Source organism: Melospiza melodia, chromosome 22 (genome assembly GCF_035770615.1).
Source record: "Melospiza melodia melodia isolate bMelMel2 chromosome 22, bMelMel2.pri, whole genome shotgun sequence".
Lineage (NCBI taxonomy): Eukaryota > Metazoa > Chordata > Aves > Passeriformes > Passerellidae > Melospiza > Melospiza melodia.
Genome location: NC_086215.1, coordinates 8,370,842 through 8,395,253, shown reverse-complemented (window position 1 = coordinate 8,395,253; position 24,412 = coordinate 8,370,842). Strand labels below are relative to the sequence as shown.

At 57.7% G+C, this 24,412-nt stretch overlaps 2 protein-coding genes and 1 long non-coding RNA gene across 3 annotated transcripts; 1 reads left to right on the top strand and 2 right to left on the bottom strand.

The window, feature by feature from the left end:
• Window positions 1-3,273: 3,273 nt before the first annotated feature.
• Window positions 3,274-8,313, top strand: ASB6 (ankyrin repeat and SOCS box containing 6). Its single transcript, XM_063174571.1, has 7 exons — window positions 3,274-3,322; window positions 4,206-4,392; window positions 4,802-4,983; window positions 5,304-5,410; window positions 5,687-5,795; window positions 6,281-6,367; window positions 6,538-8,313. The coding sequence occupies exons 2-7, from the start codon at window positions 4,280-4,282 to the stop codon at window positions 7,215-7,217; spliced, it is 1,278 nt and encodes a 425-aa protein (XP_063030641.1). The 5' UTR covers window positions 3,274-3,322; window positions 4,206-4,279; the 3' UTR covers window positions 7,218-8,313.
• A 740-nt stretch (window positions 8,314-9,053) lies between these two features.
• NTMT1 (N-terminal Xaa-Pro-Lys N-methyltransferase 1) lies at window positions 9,054-12,256 on the bottom strand. Its single transcript, XM_063174646.1, has 5 exons — window positions 12,181-12,256; window positions 11,166-11,225; window positions 10,203-10,399; window positions 9,792-10,044; window positions 9,054-9,444 (listed from the first exon to the last, which is right to left on the bottom strand). The coding sequence occupies exons 3-5, from the start codon at window positions 10,362-10,364 to the stop codon at window positions 9,188-9,190; spliced, it is 672 nt and encodes a 223-aa protein (XP_063030716.1). The 5' UTR covers window positions 10,365-10,399; window positions 11,166-11,225; window positions 12,181-12,256; the 3' UTR covers window positions 9,054-9,187.
• A 5,936-nt stretch (window positions 12,257-18,192) lies between these two features.
• Window positions 18,193-23,729, bottom strand: LOC134428194 (uncharacterized). Its single transcript, XR_010030337.1, has 3 exons — window positions 23,650-23,729; window positions 21,052-21,115; window positions 18,193-18,903 (listed from the first exon to the last, which is right to left on the bottom strand). It is a non-coding gene; the product is annotated as an uncharacterized LOC134428194 (long non-coding RNA).
• Between the last annotated feature and the right edge of the window lie 683 nt (window positions 23,730-24,412).

The following is a 24,412-nucleotide window of genomic DNA, read 5'->3' as shown; positions in this document are numbered from 1 at the left end:
GCTTCCCTGGTGCTCAGCACGGCCTGGAGCTGGATGTGCTCTGCCAGCCCAGCCCCTGCTCACCCCAAAACCATGGGCTGGGGCAGTGCAGCCTCCTTGGAGCCCTGCCTGGGATGGGATGGGATGGAGCTGCTCCTTGTGGCACCCAGCTGTTCCCTCCTAACATTCCCAAAATCCTGCCCTGTGGCAGAGAGGCTGGGCTGGCTCACCCACAGCTGAAGGATTTTCTGGCTGTGGAATTGCACCTCGGCTGCACTGGAGGATGCTCAGAGGGGACTGTGGGGGATGGAGGGGGTTGGCAGTGCCTGGCCAGGGCCAGAAATGAGCTCTGGGTATGGGTGGGTGGGTGCCAGGCCCCGTGTCCCGCCCGGGCTGGGGAGCAGAGCACCCCCTGCACCCCCAGGGCATCAGGGCAGTGCCACCCACAGGGGTGACAGCCTGGGGCAGTTGCTGGAGGAGTCCCCCTGCCCAGCCCTGCCTTTCCCAGCAGCATTGGTATTTCTGGATTTACTGAGCAGCTCCTCTTTCTCCCTCCATCCCTGCCAGGCCCCAAAAGTACAGCATGGCCTGTGCTGGCTCCTCTCCTCCTCCTCCTCTCCCCTGCAGCCCTCACAACTCCCCCCGCTGCCTCCCAGCTCCCTGTCTCTGTGGTGGCATTATAAAACACCCCAGCCAGCCCCTTGGTGAGGATTTTTCTCCCAGCTTTCTCATTCCCTCTCTTTCTGCCTCTCTTCTGCTCTTTCTTTCTCTCCCTCTCTTTCTTTCCCTGCCAGGAATCCCAGTCAGTCCCAGATGAACCAATACTCCGTGGCTCTGCTATTTCCCTTTTATTCCCCCCCTCCTTCAACAGCGAGATGGGAAAAGAGTGAACTAAAAAAAAAAAAAAAAAAAAAAAGGAAAAAAAAAAGAGAAAGAAAGAAAGAAAAAAATCAAAGCGGCACATATTGGATCCAGATGTGCTTACAGCCCTTTCCAGCAATTTAATTAAATTCCCCCAGACAGCCAGGAGGATTTCTTAATGATCAAATTTCCCTGGCTTTCCTCCTAAAATGCCCCTCTTTCTTCGGCTGGCTGTTGCTGTGTCTCCCTGATGGATGGATGGCCAACTCTGCATTCTTCTGAGCCTGCCCCGCCAGGGCCACGGGGAGGAAGGGGCAGAGCCCGGGGCTCTTACCCCAGCCAGGAATTCAAATACCCCATCCTGGTGCTGTTACCCCAGCCAGGAATTCAAATACCCCATCCTGGTGCTGTTATTGCACCCAAATACTCCATCCTGGTGCTGTTACCCCAGCCAGGCACCCAGATACCCCAGCCAGGCACCCAAATACCCCATCCTGATGCTGTTACCCCAGCCAGGAATTCAAATACCCCAGCCTGGTGCTGTTATTGCAGTCAGACACCCAAATACCCCATCCTGGTGCTGTTATTGCACCCAAATACCCCAGCTGGTGCTGTTATCCCAGCCAGGCACCCCAACACCCCTCCAGCAATGACCCTGCTTGCAAAACCTCTGCTCCCAGGAAATGTGGGGCTGGGGACCCCTCCCTGGGGTCTGTGTCCTGTGCTGTGCTCATGGCAGGGGAGGAATCCCACCTGCATGGACTCACTGGTGGCAAGGGAAAGGCTCAGCCCGTGGCTCTCCTGGTTTGTCACCTTCCAGGGCAGGTTTGGAGCCAGGTTTGGTCCCACCAAAGCCTCCTTTCAAGCTGAGGGTGACCAGGGTGAGGGCAAAGCCTCTGAGGGGCTCCTGAAAAGGCACATAGGGGCTGGCACGGCACTTTGGGGCAGCCCAGTGTCCCCTCTCATCCTCAGGGACAGCATGGCTGGGGTCAGAGGTGGCACTGGGGTGACCCTGCCTGGTCAGCCCTCCTTTCCCAGCCAAGAGCAGGAAAGCAGCAGTGATTTCTCCCCAGAATGGTGCCTGTGGAGGGCTGGACCTGCAGGGTCCCCAGCAGTGCCACACAGACAAGGATGGGGTTTGTGTCTGCTGCTGGCTCTGCAATTGTGGGGGCTCCAGGGTTTTCTTGGACTATGGAGGGTTTGGGTTTACTGGGAACACAGAGGGCCCAGGGTCTGGCTTTACCTGGGACTGGAGTGAGGGTCTCAGCTGCCCACCCAAAGGGGGGTCCCTGCAGCCCCAGCTGAGCCCTCTATGCACAGGGACAAATCCCCACTGTCCCTCACTCCTCCTTGCTGCTCACCCCCTGCCCAGGGCTGGACGGGGTCATTCCCACCCCTACTCAGACAAACACGGGGATGGCACCCCCAAACCCACACAGGGGGGTGCAGGCCAGCTGCCCATCGAGGTGCCACTGCCCAGCACCAAGTCCTGGTGGCACCGGGGCCACCAGCCACCCTGCAAAGAGCCCTGAAGGTGGGCTCGGAGTCCAGGGGCTGCAAGCACCGGGGTCCCCCATGCTGGCGCCCCAATTTGTGTGGGGAAAGGAAGGGTGGGAAACATGGGGACCGTGACAGAATGTCACAAAAATGCCCAGCCGGCGCGGCCTCCTCGCCCCCTCTGCCCCGGGGCCACGGCTGCCTGCTGGAATCTGGAAGCGCTCCACCGGAATAAAATAAATACGTAAATAGGAAACCCAAGGCGGCTTCAGTTATTGCCGCTCTCCAGAGCTCCCCGCGCTGGCGGATCCCGCCAGAATAATAATAAAAATAATGATGATTATGATAATAGCACCAATAAATCCCGGGCTAATGTTTCCCCTGGTAGCTCTTCCGGCAGGGGAGGGTCCGGGCAGCGGCACCGGAGTCACCCCGAGCCCCGGGGGAGGCGGCAGCCGCTGGGTGCCAGCTCCCGGCAAAGCCACCCGGCATGGGCGGGACGGGGGACACTGGGGAAAAGGGGGACACCCGGGGAGGGGACACCAGGGGATGGGGGACACATGGAGGGGACACATGGTGGGAGGGGGACAGTCGGGGCAGGGAGGGGACACCTGGGAGGGGGGAGAACACCGGGGCAGGGGATACTCGGTGTGTGACACCCGTGAGGAGGGGACACCCCGGGGGGACAGAGCGGGGGACACCGCGCGGCCACGTGCTGCCCCCTGCTGGCCACGCCCCATAGAGGCCTCGCCCATAGAGGCCACGCCCACACGCGGTGCCGCTTTATGAGGCCGTGCCGTCTGTGAGACCACGCCCCCGTTAGACCACGCCCCATATGGCCACACCCTCACGCCGAGACCACACCCTCCGGTTGGGCCACGCCCCATTTGGCCACACCCCAATGCCGTGACCACACCCCCCCGCGAGGCCCCGCCCCCGGCGGGTCGCGCTTCCCGTTCCGGTTCCGGTGGCGGTGCCCGGGCAGGTGAGGGGCGGCGGGGCCGGGGCTGAGCCGTGAGGGGAGGGCGCTGCTCGGGGCCGCCGGCGGGGCTTGCACTGCAATTTGTGAGTGTTTAATTGTGAAAATGAACCGAGGTTTATGGACTCGTTTGGGGGTTTTTTCCCCCCCCGCTATAGCCTGATCTGCCGCCTCAGAGAAAGGTGTGATGAGCTTGTTTAGTGCATCTAAAAATGTATGGATGCAGCCCACTCAACCTGCCAGGAGTGGTGCATGTCGTCATTTATTTATTTATTTACACCTACATGCTCGTAATAACAAAAATACTCCGACTTTAAAGCATTGTAAAACGAACAGAAAAACCAAATTAGCTTTATTTTTCATTAGCTTATTTTAATTGCACTGTTTAACTTAAGTAAAGAACGATAAGGAAATGAAGATGTATGTTTTGGAGATCTTTAGGCAGGGTTATTCGTTATCTCGTTATTCCTCCCGCTGGGGTCTGGGGGCTCCTCTTTCCTCCCGTGGGTGCGGGGAGATTTAGAGGGGTCTGTGGGCTCGGTGTCCCTGGGCTGGCTCCAGAAGTGTCCCATAGAAGCCGGGCAGGGCTTTGCTGGTGCCAGACCCCGGGGCACTGGAGCATCTCCCCAGCCTGTGGGGGCTCCTGGCACTGCCCAGGCAGGCAGGGCACACAAAAAAGGAGGCTCCTGGCCCCGGGGCTTTGTGCCCATCCTGGCCGTGCCCAGATAACCACAGTGTGCAGCTCTGTGTGCAGGAGATAATTTGGAGACGCCAGATCGGTGTGTGGGAGGAGATCCCTGCACTGGGTTGGGCTGCCTTTATGTAAGGAGGGGGAGGCTGTATTTTTTCCTACGTTCAGACGTGCTGAAAGCCTCGTTTGTTTTGAAAGGAGGGAGAAGCCCCTCGGGAGGACAGCGGTGCCGTGCTGCAGGCCCCCGGGACGGGGTGCACGGGCAGAGCACGATGCCTTTCCTGCACGGCTTCCGCAGGATCGTCCTGGAGTACCAGCCCCTGGTGGATGAGCTGCTGGGGCTGCTGGCCACGCCTGACACCGAAGGGCAGAGCTCCCTGGAGAGGTAACACAGGGGGCTGAACACCCCGGGGTGCTTTGGGGGGTGGTTGGAGCTCAGGGAGGTTGGGCAGCGTTGGCTTGGACAGCCCTCAGTGGGGAGCAGCTCATCCCACAGACCCTCCTTTGGCTGCTGTTCTTTGGGAATGTGGAGGTGGAGCAAGGCAAACATGGGAGCTATGGGAGCCCCCCAGGAAAGGCCTTTTCTGCCTGACCCCTGGCAACAAAGCCTGAACTGAGGCTCAGCTGAGGCCCTGAGGGTGCTGTGTAACCCCACAGCCCACGGGTCAGAGACACACTGGGTACAGGACCAGAGGGAAGACCAGGGATTTTCCTTCTTCCCTGGTGCCAACTTTGACCCTTGCACACCTGAGCTATGTTCACTGAGTAACTGCTGGGTTTTTGTGTGTCTCAAGCCCTGCCTGCCTGGACAGTGACAAGAGCCAGCTCTCAGCTGTGAGAAGAGTCCTGGAGAGGGAGACCCACTCCCCATTTTATCAGGAAGGTGTGAGCTATGCCCTGCTGAAGGTCACCGAGCTGGGGCTCATCCCAGCTGCAGAAATCCTCCTGGAATTTGGTGCTGATCTCAGCTTTGAAGGTGAGGCTGGTGGGAAGGGGAGCTGGGCCAGGAGGAACCAGCAGATCAGAAGCTGCCCTGGGAGGGGGGGATAGCTGGGGCAGAAAGAGGGGGTGCTGCCAGCTCAGACACTCCTGCTCCTTGCTGGAGCAGTGTGGATGTGCCTTGGATGGACTGAGGGACACCAGGGACTGGGGGGCTTTTGGCAGGATGGAGCCATTGGAGCAGCAGGACCCGGGGTCCAGGCATCACTGTGCTCCCAGGGCCCTCCCCAGCTGTCCCCTTCCACTCTTGGCAGGCTCTGGGGCCGTTTTGTTCTCCCTGACTGTTTTTCTCCTCAGACCCAGTGACGTACTACACGCCCCTGCACATGGCGGTGCTGCGCAACCAGCCGGACGCGGTGGAGCTCCTGGTGCAGCACGGCGCCGACATCAACCGCAGGGACCGGGTACGGCCCCGCTCCTGCCTGAGCCCCAGCCTGAGCTGTGAGGGAGGGACAGCCCTCCTGCCCCCTCCTCCCTGTGCTGCTCCCCTTGGCACATCCCTGTGCCCGCCGTCCCTGCTCTGCTGCTGGGGCAGGTCAGGTTGAGCTGAGCCCCTGCCTTGGAGCAGCGTGGGAGGAGGCTGGAGAGACTCTTACTGTAGCCAAGATAAAACTCCCTGCAGACGCTCACAGTCTTCAGTATGTGCCAGTGCTTTTTAACAGTTTTTGTCTGTTGTGCAGATCCATGAGAGCAGTCCCCTGGACCTGGCCAGCGAGGAGCCCGAGCGGTTGCCGTGCCTGCAGCGGCTGCTGGAGCTGGGGGCCGACGTCAACGCTGCTGACAAGAACGGTCTGTGCTCCCCACCCAGCTCCCCCAGCTGAGGGTGGGCAGGGCACGGGGCTGGGGACATTTGCTGCTGCACCTGCTCCCTGCTCTCAGTCGGGTTTGGTAGTTGGGAGGAAGCTGGCAGAGCCTCTCTGCACTCGGTGTTTCCTCCTGGTGTGCTGGCTGTGTGAAAAGGGCTGAACCCAGCTCTGTGCAGTGCAGGGGAGGTGGGGCGGGGCTGTGCCTCTGTTGTCCTGTGCTGCCCACTTGCTCTAAAACTCACTCTGCCATGCCACATGTACCCACTGAGACCACCACCAGCCCTGCACGTGTGGCCTGTGACTGTGCCCACAGCTGGGCACCATCATGGGGACAGTGGAAGCCTCTGCCAGAAGAAGGGTTGTCACTCCCTGCGTTTGGCTGTCTGGTGGGTGGGGTGGATTGTTTCCCTTCCTGCCTTTTGGGGTGTCACCCTGTTGTCCTATGTCTGACTGATTGCTCCATTGCAGGGAAGACAGCACTGCTGCATGCCCTGGCCAGCAGTGACAGTGGCCAGATCCACAACACCGACAGCATCCGTCTCCTGCTGGAAGGAGGTAAAGAAAACCTCCTCCCCTTTCTGGGCTGGCTGATTCTTTGTGCAGCACCAGGCACTGCCCTCCTGACTCCTTTGTGGACTCAGAGTAAAGCCCAGGGATGCTGGAGCTGGTGCTGGCCTGGCCTCACGCTCTGCAGTGTCAGTTACCCTCTCTGTCCCCTCCTGCAGGCGCAGATGTCACGGCTGCCACCAAGGATGGCGACACTGTCTTCACCTATGTCATCCTCCTGCTGGGAGAGATGGCGTACAGCTACACCGAGGAGGAGGCCGAGGACATCGAGCGCTTCTGCTTCCGCGTCACGCAGCTGCTGCTGGCCCACGGTGCCAACCCCAGCCAGTGCCCAGCCTCAGAGTCCCTCACACACTTCTGCTTGAAAAGCTTCAGCGACTACTTCCCCCTGCTGCGCTTGTTGCTGGAGTCAGGTGCTGCCTACAACTGCTCCCTGCACGGTCCCTCGTGCTGGTCCGGCTTCCACATCGCCTTCGAGCACCTCTGCTGGCACCTCAGCCGCTTCAACGATGAAACCTATTCCTCAGACCTCATGCAGAAGGGTCAGACTCTGCTGGAGCTCATGATGGCCAGTTCACAAGCCATCCAGCTGCCCAGCAATTTTGAGGTCAACACCAGCAGCTGTAGGTTCCACGGGGAGGAGGTCCAGACTCTGTTCTGCTCTCTGAAGCAGCTGGAGCGCTCGCCGCAGGCACTGAAACACCTGTGCAGGGTGTTCATCCGGCAGCGCCTCAAACCGTGGCCTGTGGGTGACAAAATCAAAGCTCTGCCTCTCCCAGACAGGCTCAAGTGGTACCTGCTCATCGACCACGCTGCTGCTGGCCACGAGGACCTGTGAGCCTGGCAGTGCCTCTGTCTGCTCCCTCCACAGCCCTGCTGTGCCTGCAGCTACCACAGCTCTGCTCTGAGACAGTTTTCTCTGCAGCGAGAGGTGCTGTCCATGGAGTCCCTCTCTGTGGCATTCTGGGGGTGTTTTTCTGGGCACAACATCACACCTGGGTTTGGGAAGGTCTCGTTGCTCTGGGGCACGTCATGGGGAGGCAGGCAGAGCTCTTGGGCATGGGGAGCTGGATACTGGGGCTGGTTTGGAGGGAGATTGAGCAAAGGCTTGGGGCTGTGACTGGACAGGCACCCTGTCCCCTCTCCCAGCCCTGCCCACGCGTGGGTGATGCAGTGCCTTAGGTGTCCAGTGGGGCTGAGAGATGCCTCAGGGTGCTGGGAGAAGGAAGAGGTGTTCTGGCTTTCCTGCCTCTGGTCCTGGTGGTGGAAGCAGATCTGGGATCATCCTGTGGGTGTGGATGCCTTCCTTGCTCAGTGTGGGCTTCTGACACTGGGGATGGGAGTGAAATGGGGCTGACTGAGCTTCTGCACCCCATCCTGGCACAGAGAAACATCCACCAAGGACATGTCAGAGTTACTGGGCTGCAAAACACACAAAGGGATGTTTCCTAACATCCCTGTGCAAGGATGAGGAACAGGCAGTCAGCAGCTGAGTGCCTTGTGCCTCCCTCCCCATTCCTTGGCTCTTTCCTTTGGTGACCACTCCCAGGTTCTTACTCTCCAGTGCCTCCTTCCCAGAAGGAATTGCTGCACCTGGAGGGCTCATGTTCCAGCCCTGCCACAGCTGCCTGGCTCCCCTTTCCAGGCACCTGCTTCCTTGTGACGTGCCAAAGGCTGGCCACAGAGCTGAGCCCCTCACAGTTTTGTTGGTTTGTACTGTTTTTCATGGAGGATGGATGCAGTAGATGAAGAGGAAAAATCTGTTCTGGTTAAAGACAGTTTGTATCAGGTGGATCTGGGATTCACTGGCATTTGGAACTGGAACTGGGTGTCCTGATGAACTGGTGCTTAAAAACCTCAGTAATGTGATCAAATTCTGCCCTAGTGTCTGGAATGGGAACTGAACTATTAAACGAGGCCTTCTATAATAACAACAGGGGCTTGGTTTTCCTTAGGAGAGGTGGGGGGAAGGACAGGAATGGGGGGATGGCTGGAGGGTGGAGCTGCAGCCAACTCTGCACCTGGGCTCACCCCTGGCACAATGCTGTGCCAGTGTTGGCCACCTTGGGCCAGAGGCCAGACTTGGTAAATGAAGGGAACGTGGCCAAAGAGGAGATGGGGATGTTCAAAGCCGGGTGATGGTGTGGGGTGCTGGGGGAGCACAGTGTCACAGCAGTGGAGCTGGAGATGACAAGCTGGATGGGTCTGGGAGCAGCTCACACCACCCCAGTGCACTCCCAGGGTTGCAGGGCTTTGTCTGGGATACTCCTGTCCCTGCAGGAGGATGTGGGGACTCAGGGTCACACACACTTCCCTCCCTTTTTCCTACCCAGGTAGGAGACCTGCTCAGGGGTTTAAAGGTGAGGCCCCCTCAAAGCCCCAGAACCTGGTGTTGCCTCCCCACACCACCACAGGGACACAGCTGAGGCTTCTCCCCTTTGCCTTACCCAGCTCATTGCCGAGCAGCAGGAGAGGATCAAACACCCATGCAAGGACGGAGCCCAGGGCATGCCAAAGGTGCCTCAAGCTCCTGTTCATGAGCCCTGTGCACTGCAGTCAGCAACCTGCAGCTGCCCATGGGTCACCTCATGCACTGGAGACCCTCCTGCTCCTGACCAGAGCCCCCAAGGTGGCACAGAGCCAACATGCACCCGACAGACCTCACGTGCAGAAGTGCAACAGCAGGAAAATGTATTTGGCAAACACCTCTTTTCACAAACAGCAGCAACTTGGAAGACAAAGTCCCGTCCTTGTCACGGGCCCCTGGAAGGGCAGTCACGACACGGGAGAGACCTCCTCCCGCTGCCCTCATCTCATGGCAAAGGTGTACACGTGGTAGATCTCATCAGGAAAGTTCTCCTGGCGCTCCTCAGCCAGGAGGTGCAGCCCAGCTCTGCGGATGATCTTATGGACCACGTCCAGGTCCCTGCAGACGCTGCTGTCCACATCGTCCATGATCACACCCTCCTGGGCCATGTTGTCCTTGATGACCACGATGCCGTTGGGCCGCAGGCCGGCACGGCAGCGCTTCAGGAAGTCGGAGAGGTGGTTGTCAGTGAGATGTCCTGGAGGGGCAGAGCAGGGGTTAGAGGGTGACCAAGGGGAGGAAACACAGAAGCTGCATTTGGGATCCCTCCAGAACCAAATACTTGAGACATCTGCAGGGAAAGCTTTAGCAGGGTGTCCAACTCGTGTCTCACTACTCAACTCCATCCAACCCACACCTCTGCTCTGGCCTCTGAGGGCTCAGGGGAAAAAATACAGGGCCCCTCCATGGGCTGGGAGACAGCTGCCCACCCCAGGCCCCCACCCATCCAGGCAGACCTCAGGCTGCTCTCCCCAGTGCATAGGACACCTGTCCCCTTAAGAGAACGGGACAGGCTGGAAAGGCCCCACAAGCAGTGACCCTCACCGATGACCCACTGGATCCAGATGACATCGTAGGAGTTGGGCTCAGGGCTGAAGTCCTGGAGGCCGCAGCAGAAGTAGTTGCGCACCCGCCTGCCCTCCTCGCCCAGGTAGCTCTTGGCCTTGGTGAGGAAGTCCTCTGTCACATCCACCATGTCCACTGTCTTGAAGAGGGGCAGCAGCAGCCGCTTGGTGATCCGGCCGATGCCAGCCCCGCAGTCCAGAGCTCGGGTTGTCCCCGTCCGGTTGGGGCCATCCTGCAAGAGCCACCGTGAGGGGTGAGCCCCACTGCGAGGCAGCCACCGGGGAGAAACGGGACAGCCACACAGAGGATCCCATGGGGCAATTCAGGGGGAAGAGCCCAGCTCCACGCTGGGAGAAGGGTGTTAGGAACACGACAAACTGTGCCACCTACCCGCAGAAACCTCTGCAGGAACTTCCTGGAGCTGTTGATGTCGATGCTGGAGATGTGGCCGTAGCCCCCCAGCATGCCATCCACCGTGGCGGGCACATCCTTCCAGTACTTCTCTGCCTTGGAGTAAAACTCAAACTCGTTCTCCACCACCTCGCTGGTCATGCTGGCCGAGGGCCCACACAGGACTCACTGCTCCCCTGGCATGGGAGAACCCAAAGCAGCGAGGAGTGAGTCAGCTCTGCCAGAACCCCACACCTGTTTATCACCCCTTCCCCCTCCCCAGGGCTACTGCAAACTACAAAAACCTTCAGCTGAGAGCAAGAAGGAACAAAGATCTAAATCCTGGTATTTTCTGGAGATCAATAAGCCCAAAACTGCTCCCTGAGCAGATGCCTCAGCCAGAACAGGCATGGCAGAGCCCTGCTCAGCAATACATGCAATTATACAATTATATTTTAAGGCTGACCCATCCTTTTCACCTGTTCTGCCTCTCCTTTCCCTGTCTTAACATTTTACAGATTCCATGTTTATGTGGGGCGACAACCCCATTGGTCACCTCCAATTACACCTCGAGTTGCTAAAAGTTATCCTGAGCACCTACCTGAGGATTGTAAATCTGAGCCATGACCATAAGTTAGATATTTGCAATATAATAAAGTCAAGGTATAATCAGCAATACAAGCTATAAATCCCCCCCCAGGCATCTCATAATTCAAATCACTATGGATTTGATTAACTACGCTGGGGATTAGAAACTAGATTTAAGGTGGCCAAAGGGTAAATTCAAGGACTTCAAACACCTTTACAAAATAAAGAAATATATAGAGTTCATGGCTTGAATTTGCTGGCAAATACCCCATTAGACACAAAACCTTTTCTATGGCAGCTTGGACAGGTTTGGTGGCCCCACATGGCCTCAAACAGCCTAGGGACAGGAAAGAGGGACATGGCATGCCAACTTACAGGTCACTGGTGGAAATCCAGTTTGGCTCAGTGGTGCCAGGAGCTGGTCTATGCTGTGATCTAGGAGCAGAGAAGATGGGATTTAAGTGCCAAATCACCCCTCTAGTCCTGTGAGTGTGACCATGGCCCCAGGAAATCACCAGTAAGAGTCACCCCAGCCCCACAGACACACTCCCAGGGAGCCTGAGGGACAGGAGCTGCTGCTGCCCCTTAGCTCAGAGGCTGAGCCACGAGTGCATGGAGGGTTCTCCTTCAGTGCTCCTGTCTGTGCTCCAATTTGAGCAGTGCCCGTCTGATCTCACGGGCTGGGACTCAGGCTCACCCTCCCGGCAGTGACCCCATTCCTAGGCCTGGGTTTGGCTTGGTGAGTCCCTGGTGACTCATTTTTCAGGGTGTCACAACCCACCAGCAGAGGCAGAGAGCACCCAGCCCCCCTAACGGAACCTAAACCTGAACCCGAGCCCTTCCTGCCGCCCCCGGAGCCCTGAAACGCGGCCGGGGCCCGCGGAAGCGCGGGCAGGTGGAGGCCGGGACTCGCCCCATGGACGCCGCAGCCGTGGGGGGGGGAAGGTCACACGGCGTGGAGGGGTCACCCCGAGCCCCGGGGCCGCGGGCAGGCCGGGAGCGGCAGGGCCGGGCAGGGGCCGGGGGTCCCCAGGCCGAGGGGTTGTGGCTGTCCCGCCATGGGGGTCCCGTCCCGGCTCGGGGGGTTACAGCAGCCCCGTGCGGTGCGAGGGGGCGGTTCCCCGCTGCAAGGCCCGGCCCGGCCCTTTCGCCTCCCGCCCACCGGGGCCGGGCCCTCCCCGCGCTCCGGGCCCGCGGCGCTGCGGACCCCGCGGGCCGCCGGCTGCAGCGCTACCCCGGCTCCGGCCCGGGCAGCTCCGCCGGCCCCTCCCGGCTCCCCCCGCGGCCGCGGCGCGTGGAGAGGCGTGCCGGGGGTGCCGGGGGTGCCGGGGGTGCCGGTGCCGCCGCTCTCGCCGCTCCCTCGGGCCGCGACCCCCGGACCCCCCGTTACCTCCGGCGGCGGCCGCGCGCTGCCCCCCCCCGGCACGGCCGGCCGCGGGGACCAACCAAGCGGCGGCGTGGCGGTGACGTCACAGTGACGTAACGGACGGAACCTGCCCTGCTCTCCCACTGCTGCCCGCGCGGGGGCGCTTCGGGCCGGGGGTGCTCAGTGGTGGGACGGACCGGGACGGACTGGGACGGACTGGGACGGACTGGGACGGACTGGAACAGGCGGGGGAGGACTGGGACGGACAGGGCAGCCCAAGGGGAGCCCGCTGGTACCCCGCGGTTCTTGAGGGGCAGGTTACCACGGGAGCCCGGCCGGCTGGCACTGGGGTGACGGGACCCAGGGTCACTAGAACAAGTAGCCGCGGAGGTGTCCTGGTCCGGGCTCCTGCGTGGCCCCGTCCCGGCTTCTGCTCCTGCCCCCGTCCTGTCCCGCCGTTGTCCTTGTCCCGGTCCTTGTCCCGGTCCCGTCCCGTTCCCTCCCGCCGTGCCCCGTCCTGGCCGCCAGGGGGCGCTGTTGTCCCGTCGTTGCTCCGCGGGAACTTCGGAGCGTCCTGAGGGGGAGCGGGACCCGCTCGGGCCCCGGCACCGAACACCGGCACCGACAGAGCCCGGCACCGACAGAGCCCGGTACCGACACACCCGCTACCGACACACCCGCTACCGACTGACACCCCGGCACCGACACAGCCGGTACCGACAGGACCCAGCACTGGCAAAACCCGGTACCGACACTGCCCGGTACCGACTGACACCCCCAGCACTGGCCCCTCACGCCCCGTCCCGTACCCGTGCCCGGTTCGGGCTCTGACCCCTCCGCTCTGGTGTCCCCGCTCCCGGTGCCCTGCCCGCTCCTGCCGGGCCAGCGCGGGGCCCTGCGGGCTCAGCACAGCGTGTCCCCCCTCAGCACAGCTCACGCCTTCCCCTTTGGGGTCTCACCCCACCCCAGCCGGACAGGGGGAACGGGGCCTGGGGGTGCCCAGGGAAGAGGATTGCTGTGGGGACAGTGACAGTGACCAGGCTGGGCTGGCTACAGTTGTGTCTGTGGGGAATGGAGGCTGGTGTGGATTCTCTGCTGTCTAATATGACCTGAGTCCTTCCCTCATCTTCCCCAGAAACCGAATTTCACAAAACCTGTAGGGACAAAATCTGCTTGAAGGCACCCAAAGCTGTCAGAGGGCAGTGGCCAGAGGGGCAGAACTGCATGGGCACAGGGGGAGCAGCGCCATTCCCTGCACCTGCCTCTCCCAAAATGTCCTATTTCCCCAAACAAGGTTTTGCTGTCCCCAAAACAGAGCTGCTCAGCCCATGGCCATCCAGAAGTCCATGGCACAACCAGCATGTGGCCTTAGGGATAGAGCCCCTTGCCATGAGACATATGCAGAAATAAAGTCCCCACCTTTGGGCAAGCAAACACCAGCCTGGGACGGTTTTTGGGCCCCCAGGTCCCCTGAGTCCCTGTGACAGGACCTGAGTGTGCTGCGGACAGCAGTGACCTGAGCTGGGGCTCAGTGCTGACACCAGGGGTGTGTGTTTAGTCAACTGCAGAGCAGGGGACACAGTAAGAGCATCTCTGTGCACAAAAACACTGCTTTTTGCAGTTTGTTCTCCGTGTTTTAAACAAACAAGGCTCTTTGTCACCAGGAAGGGGACACTGAGCACAGGGTGGTGGCACCTTGCTGACACTCATGGGAGTGAGTGTCCCCATGCACAGGCACCTGAATGATCCAAACCCACCAGTTTTCCCCTCACCAGAGCTGCCAGCAGCCGTTGCATCACTCCAGTTGTCACCTGTGTTCTCAAGCAGGCAATGGCACCTGCATCCCATCCATGCCACGTGCCTTCCATGGTGCCTGCAGGATTTGCTGCCTCTTCTTCCCCAACAAAAGGCACTTTTATCCTTTATTTCACTGAGCTGCACTGGGGCTCCTGAAGGCTCTTTCCATTAAGCCCCAGCCACCTCCTCCATCCTTCCCTATTGCCAAAACTCTTCATGATGGCAGGAAGGGAATGGTGCTCCCATCCCCTCCAGGGGCTGGGGCTCTGCTTTGGCCCCTCAGCTTGCAATGAAACCTGCAGGAGTTGCCTTAGCTCAGGGGCAGGTCCTGTTTGCAAACGTTTCCTTTGATTTTATATTATTATTGTTATTAATTTCATTAAGGTAACAGAGTGTGGCTGAAAATCAAGAGGAAAACCAAACTGAGTGTCCCTGAGCTTGCCATGTTTCTGAGCCCAGCTGGGGATGAGGGTGCCAGCACTGAGTCCCAGCCTCTACTGGAGACAGCTCCAAGCTTGGGGCCAGTTTGTGCAAAGCCAAATCTGCAAAAAGAGTGGCAGCAGCAGCAGCAGCCCCAGCTCCAGCCCCGCCGCAGAGCCGCCCGTGCCTTCCTGGGCTCAGCTGCCTCCCCGTGGCCACTGCTGCTGGGAAATGCTTCTCCTCTGATGGGTTTCAGTCTTGTCACTCAGTGATTCCTTGTGTGAGGAGACAGAAAACACCCCCAGACCCCTCTCTCCAGCCCATTTGTTTCCCTGCACACCCTCCCTCCTGCTCCCACTCGCTCGCCACCTTCCAAGGCAATCATGGTGCTGCGATTGCTCTTCAGGAATTTTTTTTTTTTCTTTTCCCCAGGTGCCTAATCACCCTTATTACCCTTTTCTGATTAATTAATTCTAATTAATTTTGCACTATCATTTTTGAGAAGAGGTGACCAGGACGGCACATGTTGTTGCAGGTGATTTGCAAGGCAGGTCCTGCAGTGCCGGCACAGCCCTTCCCTCAGTGCCGTTTAACCCGGCTCCAGGTGGGCACCTCCTGCCCCGTTTGCTGCCATTAATGGCAATTAACAGAGCACTGAAACCTCCGAGGGAGGAGGGAAGAGCCCTGAGGGACTTTCCTGGGAACCACAGGGGATGTTCCCATCTCCTGTGCTCTGCCTCAGCAGCAGGGTTCAACCCTGGCCAAACATGGTTCAAGCCATGTCCACGTTTGCCCAGCTCCTTCAGCCAGCTCTGTGTGCCATGGCCAAGGCTTGGGAAGTCAGAATAAATTAGGTCAGGGCTTCTCCATGCTCTGCCAAGAGCCACCAAGGCGCTCAGGAGCACAGCAGAGACCCGGGTCCCTTTGTCACCTCTCATCTTCCAGCACTGATGCCAGGCCTTATCCAGGTACCAGCAGAGAATTCACCTGGCTTGTCCAAGGACCCTTGTAGCCAAAAGCTGACATGGTTTGGGAGATTCTGTCCTTAAACACAGATGCTTTGGGGACAGAGGTCGTTGTTCCTTTAGTGTTTGTACCAGAAGCAGCTCCTGATCTTCACCTCATCCCAAGCGCCCAGCAAAGAGAGGGGACATGGGCTGGGGGGCTGCAGCCACACTCTGCCCTTGTCAGGGATCCCCATGGCCCTGTCACCTGCCACTGGCCACTGTCCCCAAACAGTCTGGAGCTCATCAGGCACTTCTGCTGGCCAGGTGTCCACCCAGCACAGCTCAGGGCCAGGACTGTCCATCCCACCTCACTCCCTTGGCTGCTGGCTCCTGTCAGGAGGCTGCAGCACCACCACCAACACTGCTGAATCCCCCAGCAGCCCAAAATATAAACCCCATATTTATTCTATATATGTGTATATATATATATACACATATATATAAAACTCCATATTTATTATATAATAGTATATATTTATATAGATTATATATATAAACCCCATATTTATTATATGTAGTATAATAGATGTGATAGACTATAAACTGCAGCTAGTAGATAATGTGTATAGTGAATATATATAAATACTATGTATATAAATATATATATAAATTTATATGTATATAAATATATATATAAATATTGTGTATATAAATACCATATATATATAGATACAATACATATATATATATAAATACAATGTGTGCATAATATTGTGAATATAACTGTGTACATATGTGTATATATACATATATATAGTGTAAATGGACCATTTATTCCTCCATATATAATATATACAGCATACCATATACATAATTCATATATACACATGTATTTGTATACCAGATAGGCAGATAAATATAGGTATAAACATATATATAGGTACACAGATATATAGATGTACAGATATACATACGTACATACATAATACAAAAACCATTTTAATGTGTTTTCATGGTGGACAGGTTTTGGTGAGGGAAAAGAGAAAGAGGGAGTGTGTATGTCCTGGTTCCCTGGCCAGTGCAGGGCAGTGAAGAGGAAGAGGAGGGAGACACAGAGGAAAGGTACAGCAGGGAGGAAAAGAGAGAGAATACAAACTGCTCCAAGTTACAAACGCTCCCCTCTTTGATTAATTGTACTTTCTGTTTGATAAATGTTACTCATGAGTATAAAATATGCAAAGCACTTAGCAAGTTCACACTGTTTAAAGAACTCAACTAACTAAATTAAAATTCGATGATAGAACAGAGCTGCTGAGGAGCAGCGTGGCAGCGCTGTCTGGGGAGCCAGCCCCGGGCCACGGCCACGCCATCCTGCCCTGCATCCCTCCCTGGAAACCCAGCCACAGCCTCAGCCAGCCCCAGGGACACGGGAGAGTTGGGTGAGGCCATGGGTGGGGATGGCCTGTGTGGTCCCCAGGGCCCTGGTTGGGTCCCTGTGGGCTGGGGAGGGGCTGGGAGGGTTCCAGAGCATCCTCAGCCCCAGCCCTGGCATTGGGGATGTTTGCTGGCTTGGGTGAAGCAGGGCTAAATTGCTTTAATTTCTAAGATCTAACCATTGCATCCAAGAAACATGCTCCAGTGACACAGTGGCTCTAGTCCACCACCCAAACCCCAGACCAAGAGTTTTCTGGCACTGCTGAGCCCCAGTGCAGCCCCAAATAGTCCCACCCTCACCCTGAACCACCCCTGGCGAGTGACACCTCCCTGCCCACTCTCAGTGCTGTATCCTTCCAGCCCATTGTAAAAAAAGCAGCTCAGCCCCTCTTGGCTTTCCCAAAATGGCAGCTGAGCCCCCTCAGGTGGCAGGGAGAGCTTGGGAAGGCTGAGGGATCCAATCCCTCTATGGCAGTTCCTGCCAGGCTCTATCTCTGCTGGGGGATGCCGCGAGCACTCTGGGGAGGATGAGGTGCCCTGGGAGGATGCAGTGTGGGCACTGAGCAATGTCCCTGGCTCCCAGTGCATGGTGTATTTGCACTGGCCACACTGCCCAGCTCTCTGCCTTGCCATCCTGGCTGAGCAGGGCTCGCTGGAGGCGGCTGGGCTTCCAAAGCAGCAGCAGCTGTGTCAGGCAGGTAGCAGCTCCCTCCTGCCTGCAGTTGAGAGGAGAAAGAAAGAAAGAGGAAAACCTGGCCTGGATCTGGCCTGACTGAGCTCTTCCCTCTGATTCAAAAGCCCCACTGGAGAGGTTTAACTCGCTGGAAACCCACGGCACCCCAAGCCCCCATCACTGTCTCACAGCACCTCACTGGAAACCTAAAAACATCCTAAAACAGCCTTATCAGTGATGGAGCTGCTTCAAGTTCATAATTTCTGTGATGCCAACAAAACCAGACAGAATGCTGCTGCTGGTGGGAAAAACCCTTCAAGTCTTTGTGCCATGGGGTATTTCTTCACCTCCTCATTCTCCTGCCAGCCCTCCGGCCAAGCCCAGCTCTCAGGGCAAGAAGATGCAGGAGGAAATGAGCAGGACAGAGGGATTTGACCAGGGGAAAGAGAATCCTTTTCTCCAAAGACTGAAGTCTTCACTAGGTGAAAGAATCCCTCTGCAAGGCATGACCCTGCACCTCCGACGGGCAGAGCCTGAAATAACCCGCACTTTGCAAAACTTGCTGGGCGATTTGGGCAGGCAGGGATGAGCTGGTGTGGCACCACAAGGCGCTGCTGCGGAGCCAGCCCCGATCCCATCCCCAAACCCAGCCCCGAGCCCCGGAGCCCCCGGCACATCCCATTGCGGCACGGCCGATGCCGCTCTCGGTGCGAAGGAGCCGGCTCAGCTTATCCTTGCAGTTTGAGCAATGATTTCGCCCCCGTGAACCCACCCGGCTGTAAATCCTGGCACAGACAAGCCCCAAACATTCATTTTTGAGGCAACGCAGTTTGTGTCATCTCGGCATTAGCATTTGCACTCTTATTAATTAATACTTGTTAAACCGGGACTAAAAATAAAGCTCTCGGCTCCCCGTCTCAGCTCACGCCTCCCTGCCCTCGCCCGGCTGGGCTGCGGCGGGCTCAGCACCCAGCTGCTCCCTGCTCCAGAGCCAGGGCTGGAGGAAAAGGATTGTGGTGAAGCAGGAATCCTGCTAAAGGAAAAATCACCCTTTCTGCACCACCCTGGTGGGACAAGCCAGCCTTCCCACCACGGCCGTGGGATTGGGGGAGTGACAGGGACAGCAGCACGCACAGCATTTAACTTTTTTGTTTTTCCATTCCAGCTTCTGAATTTGTTTTTCTTTTGCTGCCCTTTTTCTTCCTGGGCTGTGCCAGCTGGGTTGCATTTCCCATTCAGAGCTGATTTCATTTCCCAGGCAGGACATCCCGGGAGGGCTCGTGTCCAGGAAGGAAATGGTTCATCGTGGTGGGCACAGGTGAGCTCAGTGCCTGCACACGGCCAGGTGCTGTCACTGCTGCCTTCACAGCATCCAAAAGTTCCTTTTTCCTGCCTGGCACTGGTACTGCCCATCAGCATCCCTCTGGATGCAAAGCAAGGGGCTGCCCATGTGGGTTAGTGCTGCTGCTGGGGCACCTGTGGAGGAAAAAAGGGCCTGAAATGGGGGTTGGAAAAGCTTTTGGGGAACCCCAGGGGTGAAACCGAGCTGGGTTTGGGCACAGGTCATGGTGCTCCCCACCACAATCCAGCCAACATTGAACCCATCAAGCTCCAGTTTCCTCTGTTCCCAATTTCCCAAGCTCTTGGGCCCCTTCAAAGCTCATCTGAGCAAAGAAAGCAAACTCAGATCAAACACCTTCCTGTATAGATTCTATAGGTTGCACACGGATCTACACAGACCTGTGGAGCACTCAGAGCCAAGGCTGGATGGATGAGGCCGTGCCAAGCACAGGGAAGGCAGCCTGGCCTGCAATATTTAATAACATTAATGATAATAACAGTAATAATAGTAATAATAACAACAGTCATTTGTTAGTTAACCGTTATTAATGAAAAGAAAGCCTGCAAATTGTCACTCCAGGAAAGCCCCAGGTCACCAATCTGCTTGACTTAAATCACCAAACCCTGTAACTCTTGGCCATTCCTCTGCCTTGGGTGTTCTTCCCAGAGCCCCTTGGCTTCAATCTGCAGAGCAGAGCTGGAGTTCAGGATGCCATCCTCCTTTGCTGTGCTGTGACAGCTGCCAGGAGTGGATGTGGGGGATTCCAGGTGTGGGTGTGGGGGATTCCAGGTGTGGGTGTGGGGGATTCCAGGTGTGGGTGTGGGGGATTCCAGGTGTGGGTGTGGGGGATTCCAGGTGTGGATGTGGGGGATTCCAGGTGTGGATTTGGGGGATTCCAGCAGTGGATTTGGGGGATTCCAGGTGTGGATGTGGGGGATTCCAGGTGTGAGTGTGGGGGATTCCAGGTGTGGATGTGGGGGATTCCAGGAGTGGATGTGGGGATTCCAGGAGTGGATTTGGGGGATTCCAGGTGTGGATTTGGGGGATTCCAGGTGTGGATTTGGGGGATTCCAGGAGTGGATGTGGGGGATTCCAGGAGTGGATGTGGGGGATTCCAGGAGTGGATGTGGGGCATTCCAGGAGTGGATTTGGGGGATTCCAGGTGTGGATGTGGGGGATTCCAGGTGTGGATGTGGGGGATTCCAGGTGTGGATGTGGGGGATTCCAGGAGTGGATTTGGGGGATTCCAGGTGTGGATTTGGGGGATTCCAGGTGTGGGTGTGGGGGATTCCAGGTGTGAGTGTGGGGGATTCCAGGTGTGGATGTGGGGGATTCCAGGAGTGGATGTGGGGATTCCAGGAGTGGATTTGGGGGATTCCAGGTGTGGATTTGGGGGATTCCAGGAGTGGATGTGGGGGATTCCAGGAGTGGATTTGGGGGATTCCAGGTGTGGATGTGGGAGATTCCAGGTGTGGATTTGGGGGATTCCAGGTGTGGGTGTGGGGGATTCCAGAAGTGGATGTGGGGGATTCCAGGTGTGGATTTGGGGGATTCCAGGAGTGGATTTGGGGGATTCCAGGTGTGGATGTGGGGGATTCCAGGTGTGGGTGTGGGGGATTCCAGGTGTGGATGTGGGAGATTCCAGGTGTGGATTTGGGGGATTCCAGGAGTGGATTTGGGGGATTCCAGGTGTGGATTTAGGGGGTGGAGGGGCTCTCCCAGGCCAGGCTGTTGGAAGGAGAAGCTGATGGCCAGGCTGGGTACCAGGGCTGGCAGCAGGAGCAGCACTTGGGGATGCAGCACAGCTCACACACGTTGGGAGTGAATGTTAATGGTGCCGAGCTCCTGGGAGAAATGATCAAATTCTTTGAATAAAGCGGGTAGGAGAGGAAGGGGAGGGGGAGGAAGGGAAAATAACTCCACAGATTAATCCTGCTGATGAAAATTAAAATTGGGCATTGCTGAGCCAACCCCAAAATGAGCAGCTTTGGAGCCACAGCTCAAGCTCAGCCTGGGCTGGGTCTGCCTGAGCCCCCAGACCCCCAATGGGTTCAGCCAGGGGCTCCCTGTGTGGCCTTGGGACAGGATCAGGTCCCAGGGCTGTGAAGGGATGTGCAAACCCTGCTGTGAGCATCCCCCTTCCAACAGTGTTCATCTTCATCCCTGGTGCCTTCACTTCACCCAGAGGGCAAGTGAGCACCCAGAATTGTGAGGTTCATTTCAATAGCAATTTTTTTTTTTAATAAAATGTTGTGAGCTTTTAATTAATTTGCATTAACTACCTTGAGCCTTTAAAGACTTGGTTTTGCACTGTGATCTCTGGTGAGGGTGGTTCCAAAGGTTCTCCTGCACAAAAAGAAGGCAGAGACTCAGCAGTGATCACAGGACTTGGGGAGTCGCTGCTTTGAAAGAAAATAAGGTAAAAGTTTGGGAGTGGACCATGGCATGAGCTGCAGGATACAACCCTGCCAGGAGCAGCTTCCTCCTGCCCTGCTCCTCCCGGAGCTGGAAAACCTCCCGTGGAGCCCAGGGAGTCCCGTGGGAGGGAGGTGACTCCAGCGCTCCCAGGGTGGCTCCGGGGGCACAAAGGGAATTTCCTTGGCTTGAATCACCACCGGCACATTGGCTGGAGCTGCAGAGGGCACAGGGCTCTGAGCTGGGGGGCACAGAGAGGCTTCAGAGCTCTGTGCTGGGGTCGGGGCTGCAGCAATGCCGGGGGGACACCCGTGGGTGGGACTCCCCTCCTGTCCCGCTCAGCTGCTCCCCCTTTCCCTGCTGCCTGCTCCGTGCTGCCAGCCAGCCCCTCTCCCTGGCTGCGATTTCATTTTGATCTCGGGCTGCCTCCCTCCCTCCCTCCCTCCCTCCATCCCTCCATCCCTCCTCCCTCGCTGGCTGCTGCCAAGTCCGCAGGTTCCCGCTGTGACCTTGAGCTGCTTTCTGGAGCCGCTCGTGGCTTTCTTAAAGGAGCCAGGGGGTCTCCCACCACCTCCCTCCTGCTGGCCCAAACTCCAGCCCAGCCTTGCACTGCCCCCCCTGGGCTTGGGGGGAACAGGGAGTGAGAGCAGGAGTCCCCCAAGGACACACAAATTGGGAGAGGGTGGGCGTAGCCAATTCTGTGGCTGCAGAGTCAGAGGTTGGCCACACTCACCACCAACTCCTGTGCATTCTCTGAGGTCAAACATCCACTGGAAAGGGGGTTCCTGGCCACCAGTCCCAGCTCTGTGCACGGAGTGGAGGGGACAAACTCGTCCATCTCACCTTCCTCCACGAAACAGGCTCAAATAACCCACTAGGCATCCCCTGAGACTGCAACAAAATCCCCTCCACCCATACTGTACCATTAAAGACATTCTGGGTTCATACTGATGCTTTCCCTGCTCGTCTCCCCAGCCCTATTCTGCCCCAACCCTTTAGGTGATCCAGCCCCCAGCTGAGTGTGGGACCCATAGGGAGTGGTGGCACGGCAGTGCTTGGGCTGGGGGTGCACACCCACCCATGTCTCAGCAAAAGGAGGGTCTGTGGCCCTCCCTGGCTGTGCTGTGGCCCTTGAAGCCCCACAGGCTCCAGCTGTAGCAGGGAGAGCTTAAAAGTGAAGGTGCCAGCTCCTCTCCAAGCCACGGGGCAGATGGAGCTGTGCAGAGATGCTCCTGCATTCCTCAGTGCCCCACGTGTGTCTGTGCCAGCACAGAGTGACCCAGGGGGAAGCTGCTGCTGGCACCCAGCAGTGGGTGAGCACAGAAACCCCAAATCCCAATGAGCATCCCCCTGCCCCTGGAGCCTCAGCAGGACAGAAACCCCTCAAGATGCCTCCCTCCAACTCCTAAAGCCACATCAAACCCACCCAGGGAAATAATTCTCCAGGTTAAACCCCATGTGGGATGTGGCATGGCCTATGGGGAGTCTCAGCTCTTGGGATCAGCCTGAGAAGCCAAAAAGCCCCTCAAAGTGCAAACAGCCCTGGTGTGGATGTGCACATGGAGACTCTCCTCATGCCACAGAGTTTTAAGCTGTGATTGAGCTAAGCTGGACAGGTTGAGATTCCAGCCTTCTTGCCCAGTCCAGGCCATACTAAAAGCTCCATCAGCCAGAGAGGACCCCAATCAATAGGAGCCTTCAAGGCAAGTCATAAAACTTTGAAATTATGCAGGCAGCTCTCGGTGCTCCACAGCAAAGGCAGCCTTTAATTCATGGGGATGCTCCTGGGGAACCGGTGAGAGGGCTCTTAAATAAGGGGAGAGAACAAGGGGCTGCACTGCTGCCACCCTCACGGGGTGCACAGGGCTTGGATGGGCTCAGAAGATGCTGCAGTGACAAACCCACAGCTGAGCCTTCCTCCCTGCCCTGCCCTGCACCTCACACACAGCCCACTGGAGGTGCTGCAGGAACCCAGAGGCGCCTCCAGACCCCACCTTGGAGCATCTCTGAGTCCCAGGGAGATGCTGAGCATGCAGCACCCCTGACTCCACCTCACAGGGATTGTGGGGCTCCGTGGTCCTGGGAACCCCAAAACCACACACTGGGAACCAGCAACACCTTCTTCCTTGGACATGGAGCTCATGGTGGCTCACAACAGCATGGGCAGGAGCAGGCAGGGAAGTTCTCAGCACCCTCTGTTATAGATATAGAGGGAAACTGAGGCACTGCAGGGTTGCAGAAGCAGAAGGGATAAAGGATAGTTACAGGAGAAACTCAGTGTAAGGTCCTTGACCTGGAACAAACCAATCACTCAGGGAATAAAAACCCAGGGGAAAAAAAGGCTATAAAATGTAAGAGTCACATTTGGACCACACAAAGGCACCAACAGGCCACCAAAAGTCACAACACAGCAGCCAAGGCATCCCTGGGAGCCCCTTATCCCACAAGGAGAGGGGAAATCTCACCTCTGCCACCTTCAGCCAAGCTGCCGGGCCGGTGCTGTGCACAGGGAGCCGGGTGCAGCCCGGGGCTGGCAGGACCGAAGTGCCCCGGGCTGCTGAGGCAGCACAGGAGGCTCAGCCCTGGTCCCCAGCGTGTGGGGCCAGCTCGGGAAAGCCCAGGCTCACATCCCACCCAGCGAGGGGATGGGGACACAGCCCCAGCTCAGGCAGCGCCACGGCAGGAGGAGGAGGGAACGGAGTGGGATCGGGAAGGAGAGAAGGGAGGAGAGGGAAGAAAAGGAGAAAAATGAGTTTTCCTGCTGCCCCAGCGGTGTGGCGATTGATCGGGTGCAGGCTGGTGTGGAGCGGTGCTGAGAGCCTCATTCCCCACCGCCGGCTCACAATTATTGGAAAAAACCCGGCGCTGCTGCTGCAGTGAAATTAGTTATTGATCTCTTGTCTGGGTGACAAGCGCGGGGCCGGGGCTGCTCTCCCACCGCCCAGCCCAGCCCGGCCCGGCCCCGGGCGGCACCGGAGCTCCCCGGGCTCCCCCGGCTCCAAAGCCGCTCCCCACGGAGGGTTTGCCCGCCCCGCTGCATGCCAGGAAGGTGTCAGGGGGACAGAAAGGACAGAAAGGATGGCATCCCCAGCGCTGACAGCCCCCGGCCATGCAGAGCTTCGCCCCCGCGCCCGCCACCATCTCCTGTCCCCCCGGGGTTGGGGTCAGGCTGTCCTGAGCCCTTTTCCATTTCCGATAACCTGGCTATCGCCGAGGGAGATAAGGCAG